At 52.4% G+C, this 10,182-nt stretch overlaps 1 protein-coding gene across 2 annotated transcripts in view; it reads right to left on the reverse strand.

Moving 5' to 3' along the window:
• Positions 1–3,887: 3,887 nt before the first annotated feature.
• Positions 3,888–10,182, reverse strand: part of VEPH1 (ventricular zone expressed PH domain containing 1) — a 52,649-nt gene continuing 46,354 nt past the window's right edge. For both annotated transcript variants that reach the window (XM_053951996.1, XM_053951995.1), the window contains 2 exons: positions 6,543–6,679; positions 3,888–4,865 (listed from right to left, as the gene is read on the reverse strand). In XM_053951996.1, the coding sequence (XP_053807971.1) occupies positions 4,629–4,865; positions 6,543–6,679 (374 nt within the window). In that variant the 3' untranslated portion in view covers positions 3,888–4,628. The remainder of the gene's footprint in view (positions 4,866–6,542; positions 6,680–10,182) is intronic.

The raw sequence follows: 10,182 nt of genomic DNA on the forward strand, positions 1-10,182 counted from the left end.
GATATCCAGAGAAGATGGACACAACACTTTAATATTACAGTGTTCACATCTGTAGAGGCAAATAAATCTAAATCTTGTGATGTCCTGAGACATTGTGAGAGCAGTCAGGGCTGCCTGGGGGATCCCCTGGAGGGGCTGGGACTGGGATCACTGGGGTGGGACAGAGACCCTGGGCTGGGGCACTGGGGTCCCAGGTGGGGGTCCCAGGTGGGGCCAGCCAGGGACATCCATGTCCTGGCAAAACCAACCCCAGCACAAACTGTTTTGAGAGCTCCAGGTCATTTCAGTGAAGCAGTCAAATGAATCAAATCTGATTGCTTCTTTCTTTGCCTAATTAGACAACAGGGAGATTTATGGAATAATTGAGCCAACTCAATGTAGCTGTAATTTGACATCTAATTAATCAATGTCCCGCTCCTTCACAGGTGCAATATAAACCCTTCCTAACTGCTGCAGGCATGTCTCTATTGTTTCTGTGGAAAAAAAAACCCAATCAAACCCCATTCCTTGTTTCCTCAGGAGAAACAGCAGAAGCTGCAGGAATTCTGTTGTTGCCCCCAAACAGCAGAAGTGACCTTGTCGGGTGGTGCCATCCCACAGGTCCCACGGGATGCAGGCTGCCTCCTGATGCTGCTAAAAGTTTGGGAAGCCCTTCTCACCAAAATACTCCTGGCTGCCAACCGAGTGCTGGAGGTGTGTCAGTGGGGAGGCAGGGGTTGTGTTCCTGCTGCTGGCCAAGCCTGGGCAGTGCAGGAAGCTGTAGAGGTACCACCAGGACACGCAGGGATCCAAGGAAAATCCTGGCCCTATTAGAGTTAATAGGAGTTTTGCATTTGACCTCAGCAAGGTCAAGGATTTTACCCAAGGAATATTAGTCATCAGCATCAGGATGAATTAGAGGACTTGTCAACAAGAAGCAGGCAAGGTTAGTCCCATGGGTGGCTGAGCTCGGAATTGGAACGGCTGGAAAAATAATGTTCAGCTTATTCCATTTATCCCCGTGCTGCAAGCGAGGCCTGTGTGCAACACCTCAGCATTCCTCGCCTGCTCTGTTCCATCCCATCAGACACGCCGGGGAACGCTTTGTTTGGGATGGAGGGGGTAAAATTTCCTTGGGAAGCTTCCCAGAGCTGGGCTCAGCTGTCACAAAGCAGCCCTGGGAAGGCAGTGCACAGCCTATGGTTCCCATCTCCAGGAAATCCCATCCAGCCCGAGTCCCAGTGGCAGCAGGGTCCAGCCCAGCAGATTCCCTGTGGACTGCAGGCAGCTGGAAGCCAGAGCTGCTCCCACCCTGCCAGGGGACAGCTGCCCCCGTGCTCTGTCCCCCCAGTGTGAGGGGAGGTGACAAAGCCTGAGGTGTGAGCCAGCCCTTCCCTGCCAGAGCCCTGGGTCGTTCCCAGCTGAGCCCAGTTGGTTTTGGGTGTTCCTGAGGCCACACACTCACCCAGACTGGGATCCCTGAAGGATGCACGGGATGTGGCACTGGAGTCACTGGGGACAGCAGCTCTTTCAGGAAAACGTGGATTATTGTCCTTGCAGAAACCCGCTCATGGAAGTGGGAGCCAATATTTTGCAGGATTTGTTTCCTAGAGAAGCAAGGCTGATCTGTGGAACTTGGAGGGTTTGGAAATTGCTCACGTTCAGGAATGAGCAGGGCCGGATTTTGGGTTGGTTTAGGTTAAACCCTAAAGCTGGGTCTGTGCCCCCAGTGTGTGGAAGGGACTGGGGGTGCTGGTTTGGACTGGGAGCTCTCTTCCGTGGCACAGTCCTGGAGCTGTGGGCCCTGAGGAGGTTGTTTGCATCCAGCCCTTTTTCCAGGATGTGCCCAAGGAGCCTCAATGAGCTCTCAATGCTCATTGCCAAGGACCAGGATGGTTCCTGCAAGGACGAGCAAAACAACAGAGAAAATACTGCACAATCAGAGCTACCAGTTCCTAGTGGATATTTAAATCCAAAATGTTTTGGATGCTTAAATCCAAAGTGGCTCGGATATTTAAATCCAAAATGTTTTGGATACTTAAATCCAAAGTGGCTCGGATATTTAAATCCAAAATGTTTTGGATACTTAAGTCCAAAGTGGTTCAGATATTTAAATCCAAAATGTTTTGGATACTTAAATCCAAAGTGGCTCGGATATTTAAATCCAAAATGTTTTGAATATTTAAATCCAAACCGTTCTGATACATGTTATTTGAAAAAGAACCAACAAAATCTATTTATACATTTTCTTGAGAAGTTCCCTGCTCTCATTCTACACTGCATTGATGATCTCTGTGTTTCTCCTTTTCGGAGGGTGACTGGAAGAAGCTGCCAGCTGAATTTCTGTTTTATTTTCCTCCAAGTTTTAACTGAAGTCAGGAGAAGTGTGGCTGGGCTCCCTCTTTGAGGGAATTATTTCCTGGCACGGCAGCTGGGGTGGGTGTGACTCCAGAGCAGTGCATTCCATATTGCTCCCATCAGGCTGAGGTTGAAAGGAAGGCTGTGAGTGCCTGGTGACAAGCCTGGGGACAGCAGGTGACACAGAGCTGGGCTGGTCCCACACACGAGGTGCAGCACATTGGTGACACCACGACATCAGTGACATTGTTCAGAGGTGGCAGGCTGAGCCTTGGCTCCAACACAGAATATTTGGTGTGTAAAAGTTGTTTTTGATGGCCAACTCAGTTATCAGCGAACTCAGGGTGAATTGCAGGATTCCAATTGTGGAACTCAAGGTGATAAATTCCAAGTTCTCACCTGTGAATTGACTTCATTCCCCACACACTCAGTGGTTTGTCCTGAGGGCAAGGTGAGGATTTGTTGGTCCAGGTGTTGAAGATTAAATGGGCGAAATCTCCTTTCCTCACCTCCCAGACCTCCTGTGGGAATCTCCCATCATGTGTCCATCCTCACCCTTGCCCTGCTGCTGTTCCATGCTGGGCTTCCATGCCTTCTGTGACTAAATTTAGCTTTAACAAGGTTCTTCTGATCACTTTGCCACATTCCAGGATCTGACACTCATCCCCATGTTGTAGTTGATACAAGAATTTTCAGGAATCTGAACATTTCACGTCTTTCCCAAGAGCATTGGGAAGTCTGGAGCCAGTTTTGAGTATTTTTGGTTTTGCTCCCTGTGCTGAGCCCACCTGTGGCCTCACCATCTTCCTGCAAGTCCCTTGGAGCACCACTGGAGCACCACTGTCCCCTGGGCCACCATAATGGGAAGTGATTAAAAATTATGGGGAAAAAAGCCAGGCAGGGGAACGCAGAGATCCCCAGAAGTGCAGACTGCCCAAGAGGAGAAAGCAAACAGCCTTTTCAGTTCAGCCTGATTTCCCTTTCCCTGCCTGTGGCAGTTCCTTGCTCCAAGGTCCAGGGTTTCTCCCCAGAGGTTTGAGGGTGTTTGGATGGATCAGGCTGAGAACCCCTCTGTGCAGCTGCCAGTCCCGTGAGGCTCAGGCACTCCCGTGCTGCCAGAAATTAATTTCTCCTCCTTCTAATTTGGGCAAATGCTCATTCCCAAACCCTGGCACCTCACCTGTCAGGATAACAAACGACAGAGCTCTGGCAGCCAGGGAGACAAACGCCAGGAACACTCAGTGCTTGTGAGGGACCAGGCTCCAAGGACAAACATTTGCATTCCCAGCTTTGAGCCACAAACCTGTGCAGCAACCAGAGCAAGGGAGCAGGAAGCAAACCACCCTGGCAGATCCCTCAGGTCCCTCTGCCTCCCTCCACTCCCTTTCCATCCTCCTCCTCCTCCTCATGCAGACTGGGTAAGGCCAGGAGCATCCCTGCTCCAGCCCTGCATCCACTGAGTGGAAGGTACAGGAAAAAGCAGTTTTTCCTCATTTTTCCACATTTACGGCAACATTTTTTTTGCCAAAGATACATTTTGCTAGGTTGGAAAATGTAAAATTTTATTTCTACTCAGCTTTGAATGATCTCTGAGCTCATTTCATCACTTGCAGACTTTTCATTCTTTTTTTTGCCCCCCTCTTTTCCTTTCAGTCTCCTCTACAGTACTTCCTCCACTTTGGAATCATTTGAAAGTAACAAAGAAAATCGAACAAACTGGGAATTTTCCAGTTTTGCAGAAATTTTGAAAAGTTCCAGAATGGAGAAGAGAATTAAAAAACAAAATAGGAAAATTTAAAAATTACGTTCAGTTACAAAGTAGAGCAAAAGCAAGAAAAAAGAGGGAAAAATCAAACCAGTTAAATATTTAAAATTATTTTCCAGCCATACAAGATCTTTCAATTTCCCAATTTAAACCTGAAAGCAGCAGCGGCACAGACACATATAAACAATAAAAGGGTAAAGTCCACTGGGATTAAATAAGGAAAATTAACTTTTTACATCGAGTTGATTGAGGAAAGCAGAAGGTCCTCACTGCTGGCATTCTCTTGGCAGTGTCAGAGACGTGGTGCACCTCAGGGTTGGGTTTCTAACCACATTCCCTGGCTGTCAGGACATCAGGCTGAAGAAACAGCCCCGGATTTCCCCAGGGAACGCGGCAGCTGCTCCTCGGGGCAGTGGCACTGGAGGTGCCATGGTCCCTCTGGCTCTGCAGGCAGCTCTCCCTGCTCCCCGTGCCTGCCCCACAGCGTCCGGGGTGGCCACTCGGGCAGGGTTTGGTGGCCCCAGGGCTACAGGTAGGTGGTGGCCTCGCGGCTCTGGCGCTCGCGGGCCTGCGCCACGGCCACGTTGAGGCACTGCAGCCACTGCTCGGCCTTCTTCTCGTCCTTGGCCTTGAGCACGTAGGTCCTGCTGTCCGTGAAGATCTCGAAGGCCCGGGGCAGGCTCCGGTCCCGCCGCTTCTTGGCCACCGCTTTGACGCTCTGCACCTTGCTCAGCTCGATGGGGCACTCGTCGGGGTCGTCCTTCTGGAGCGCAGGGGACAGGGCAGGGGTCACCCAGTGAGCAACCAGCCCCGGCCTCACCAACTGCTGAGGGCTCTTGGCACTGTCCCAGGCCAGCTTGGACAGGCCCTGGCACACTGGGAGGTGTCCCTGCCCTGGCAGGGGTGGCACTGGGGGAGCTTTAAGGTCCCTTCCAGCCCAAACCACTCTGGGATTCTATGAACTCGTCCTTCCGTGTGGAGATGTTCCCAGGTGTCACCAGCTGCTGCTGCCACACCTTCTGCCTGCCCTGTCCCTGGAAGTGTCCAAGGCCACGGGGCTTGGAGCAGCCTGGGCTAGTGGAAGGTGTCCCTGCCATGGAGGGGGATGGAATGAGATGGTTTTGTGTCCCCTGAAAATTGGGAACCCAGCAGTGACAGCGCCTGGGCAGCACTCTGGCTCCCTTTGCTGTCCCCTGTCGTGCACTCTGTGAGTGGGAAAACCACCACGGGCAAAGCTGAGGGGTGAAAGGCTCTGGGAAAACCACCACGGGCAAAGCTGAGGGGTGAAAGGCTCTGGGAATACCAGAACAGGCAAAGCTGAGGGGTGAAAGGCTCTGGGAATACCAGCACAGGCAAAGCTGAGGGGTGAAAGGCTCTGGGAATACCAGAATCAGGAAAGCTGAGGGGTGAAAGCCCCTAGGAATACCAGAGCCAGGAAAGCTGAGGAGTGAAAGCCCCTGGGAATACCAGAGCCAGGAAAGCTGAGGGGTGAAAGCCCCTGGGAATTCCAGAACCAGGAAAGCTGAGGGGTGAAAGGCTCTGGGAATACCAGAGCCAGGAAAGCTGAGGGGTGAAAGCCCCTGGGAATTCCAGAACCAGGAAAGCTGAGGGGTGAAAGGCTCTGGGAATTCTAGAACCAGGAAAGCTGAGGGGTGAAAGGCTCTGGGAGCCAGGAAAGCTGAGGGGTGAAAGCCCCTGGGAATACCAGAACCAGGAAAGCTGAGGGCTGAAAGGCTCTGGGAATACCAGCACAGGCAAAGCTGAGGGGTGAAAGCCCCTGGGAATACCAGAACAGGCAAAGCTGAGGGGTGAAAGCCCCTGGGAATTCCAGAGCCAGGAAAGCTGAGGGGTGAAAGGCTCTGGGAATACCAGAGCCAGGAAAGCTGAGGGCTGAAAGGCTCTGGGAATACCAGCACAGGCAAAGCTGAGGGGTGAAAGCCCCTGGGAATTCCAGAGCCAGGAAAGCTGAGGGCTGCAAGCCCCTGGGAATTCCAGAGCCAGGAAAGCTGAGGGCTGCAAGCCCCTGGGAATTCCAGAGCCAGGAAAGCTGAGGGCTGCAAGCCCCTGGGAATTCCAGAGCCAGGAAAGCTGAGGGCTGCAAGCCCCTGGGAATTCCAGAGCCAGGAAAGCTGAGGGCTGCAAGCCCCTGGGAATTCCAGAGCCAGGAAAGCTGAGGGCTGCAAGCCCCTGGGAATTCCAGAGCCAGGAAAGCTGAGGGCTGCAAGCCCCTGGGAATTCCAGAGCCAGGAAAGCTGAGGGCTGCAAGCCCCTGGGAATTCCAGAGCCAGGAAAGCTGAGGGCTGCAAGCCCCTGGGAATTCCAGAGCCAGGAAAGCTGAGGGCTGCAAGCCCCTGGGAATTCCAGAGCCAGGAAAGCTGAGGGCTGCAAGCCCCGGAGCCGCGGGCCGGAGGGGAGGAGCGCGGGGCCGCCCGTGACTCACGGCTTTGCCCTTGCGGAACAGCAGCTGGTTGCCAGCCAGGGTGAAGTAGCGCGTTTTCCACCTCTTGATGAACTTCCAGCGGACCTGCTTCTCCTTCAGCTTGCCCTCGATCAGGGGCTGCCCGTCCTGGTTCATGCCTGAGGAGGGGAGCACAGCCAGGGTTAATCCTGCCCTCCCTTCCCAGCTGAAGGCTCGTGCCGTGCTGCAGGAAGGTTGTTCTGCCTTCCTCCTCCTCCCAGCCTCCAGCACTCAGCTCTCACTTCACACAGCTCAGCCCTCAGCCGTGTCCTGCTGGGGAGGCTGAGCAGATGGAGCTGACAGCTCACACCCCTCTTCCATCTCTTCTCCTACTCCCTCAGCCATCCCCAACTCCTCTCCACCACTGCACCTCTCAGCTGCTCCTCAGCCCTGCAGTACCCATTTCTGGCCTTGGGCACTGCCAGGGATCCAGGGGCAGCCACAGCTGCTCTGGGCACCCTGTGCCAGGGCCTGCCCACCCTCCCAGCCAGGAATTCCTTCCCAGGATCCCACCTAACCCTGCTCTCTGGCAGTTTAAAGCCCTGATGTCTCCTAGGGGTCTCTTTTTCCTTTCTCTTCTGTCTTTCCATCGATGGCCAGGACGTGAAGGACCAGTCAGAGCGGAGGGCAGTGCAGGCACAGGCAGTCTGAGCAGGGATATTTTTGGATGGGATGTTTGCCTTGGAGCCCATCCCAGCATCTGTCAGAGGGGCAGTGATCCCTGGCTGGCCGCTTTCCCAGGCCCGACGTCCCTCCAGCACCGCTTTTCCTTGAAAGCCTTCGCTGCCCTCGGAGGCTCCTGAGCCCAAAGCTGCCCAGGGTGCCCAAGTGCCACCCAAGGGAGTGCCAAAGGCTTTATGGCTTTCTGGGCACCCAGCCCCCGTCTGGAAGAGGGCAAACCAACGCCAAGACAAGGCATCAGCTGTAGATAAAGGATGTGTCCTTCCCCCAGCGCTGTTTTCCTTGGCAGCGAGGCTGGCGGGGGGTGCAGTGTGGACTCGTGCAATTTCCTCAGGAAAGACCATAAATATTTCTGTCTCTGCAGGCAGGGAGCGCTTGGAAGGAGACGGATGAATGAAAAGGGGGTTGGCAGAGGCTCAGTGCCGGGGGGAACTGCAGCTGTGATTGCCACAGCAGGAGCAGGCCGTGCTCTGCTCCACGCAGCCACTCCAGCCCCGACACCACTGCTCTTCTGGATATTTTTGTGCCAGCACTGATCACAGCACCCAGCCTGGCATGGGACAGGGTAAAGCAGAGGGTTGCTTCTCCCTGTATAAATACTGTCACTGCAAAAGGGGATACATTTCCCAGGAGGCTGGTTTGGGGCTGCACCCTTTCCCCACACACTCTTTAGCGGGACAGAACCATGCTTTAGTGTCCCCTGTACTAAAAACTTGGCAATTTTGTTAAATATTGTTCCCTGCCTGGCTCCTGGTTCCACAGGAACACCTTCAATCCCATTCCAGAGCCGTAGGAACATGCTTCAACCAAACGAAGAGGGGTAAAGCACAAAAGGCTCAGGGACCAGATGATACTGAGATAGTTTGTGGTCAGAAGCACAACATGAGAAGGGAAGTGAATGTGCAATTTTGGCCTAAAGTGAATTTTTATAGCCAACATCTTTCAAACCCAGGATCTGCTAAGAAATGTTGATATCTTTTTAAGGAGCCAGTGGCTTTAGGCAATGCTACCAGAGGACTTCTCCTGTGTATCCACAAGGAAGCCCGGGGGAGTTCTGGTGGCAGCTTCCAAAGTGGCTGTAATGAATCCGATGCCAGCGTGTCTGAGGGGCTGATTAGGAGAGAGAGATTCAAGCAAGATAAGAATAGAGCTCTTTTCCAATGTTTTTCTAAGTCCTTCTGCTTATTTTCCTTGCGGTTGACTTCACAGAATCCCAGAATATCTCAGCTGGAAGAGATCTCGAGGGGTCTCTCCTCCAGCTCCAAGCAAGGTCACCCACAGGGTCAGACTGGGCTGCTCATGGATTTATCCATGTGGGACTTGAAAAATCTCCACAACATCTCTGGGCAAGCTGTGCCAGTGCTTGATATCCTCATGGTGGGAAAGCTTTCACTCACAGGGAACAATTCCTGTCCAACATCCCCTCTAAATCTCTCCCCTTTCAGTCTGAAAAGGTCCAAAGGTCTTGAAATACTTCTTTTTTCTTAAATCATCTTAATATAGACACACTGACTCCAATTTAACCCTGAGTAGCTCCCGCTGATGTGTCTGTTGGAATTTCTACTTTCCATCTTGTTTTCTGTGCAGAACTATAGCACATCCAGCTCTAAGTAGTTTGGGTACTGAATAAAAAGTTAAAAACCCTCCAAACTCTTCCAAGATGAACTCGAGACAGATAAAACCCAAAGCTTTAAATCTTGAATTTGATGAAACATAAAATCCTCCACAAGAATTCATGAATGATCTCAGTGATAATAAACCCCTATGAACTTGAAAGAATGGAATGTGTGGCAGATAAATGCAATTAACCTCGGGGAATATGGATTCGCTCTCTTCCATTAATCACCACATTGGGTTTTGCTGAAAACCTGGATTGCTGGATGCCACTTTTTATGATTTTCCAGTGAGGATTAGAGCTGGGCTCCTTCATTTCTCTGGATAGCTGGCACTGCAGGAGGGGGATACATGTATTCCCAAGTTAAGGTGGTGTTGGCTTTCCCAGGGAATTGCAGTTTTCCAGAGGAATTCTCAAACACCCTCAGTTTTTTCCCAATCCCAAATCCTCGCCCATGGCTCCTCTGCAGCCCCCAGGGATCCCTGCCTGTCTTTGTGAGCTTCCAGAGGGGGGAAGGAGCTGGAATTCCCTCAATTCCCTCGCCGGCTCTCTGGTGGTTTTGCGGAATGTTTTGTGCAAGAGCTCGTGGAGCCAAACTCGCAGTCCAGGGGGTTGTGTTGGAATGAGGCTCCCAGCAGCCAGCTTGTCCCAACAGGAGGAATCCTGGTGTTTTCCAGCACTCCAGGTGCCTGGTGGCTGTGCTGGAATGGAACACAGGACGCTGTGAGCTGGTGTTCCTCCCCTGAGCCCAGGGCAGATCAGCAGGGTTTGTGGGAATGCTGCTCCTCAGTGGCAGGAAAAGCCAATCCAGGGTGATTTAAGAGCACTTCTGGAAAAGTGTGGTTGTACAGGACATGCTTTGGCACCAGAAGCATGCATGAGAAGGAGCTGAACTTTCTCCAGTTGTCACTGTGGCTGCATCAACCACTTCGCCTCAGCTTAACTGGTTCTTTCCACACAGGATCAGCTTCCAGCCCCAAAATGCCTCCCAGCTACAGCCAAGCAGGAATTACAGACACATGGAATGGTTTGGGCTGAAAAGGATCTTAAATATCATCTCACCCCACCCCTGCCACGGCAGGAACACCTTCCACTGCCCCAGGCTGCTCCACGCCCAATGTCCAGCCTGGCCTTGGACATTTCCAGGGATCCAGGGGCAGCCACAGCTGCTCTGGGAATTCCATCCCAAGGCAAGGCCAGGGCTTTAAGGCAGTGTTGGCCCAAGGCTGGAGGATAAATGGCATCTTGCAATGTGGCATGCAAAAAATGCAACAAAACCCCACATGAAGCAAAGCCAGCAGACAATAATAGAAAACAATTTTGCCT

The sequence above is a fragment of the Vidua chalybeata genome, chromosome 10 (assembly GCF_026979565.1).
Source record: "Vidua chalybeata isolate OUT-0048 chromosome 10, bVidCha1 merged haplotype, whole genome shotgun sequence".
In the NCBI taxonomy this organism is placed as follows: domain Eukaryota; kingdom Metazoa; phylum Chordata; class Aves; order Passeriformes; family Viduidae; genus Vidua; species Vidua chalybeata.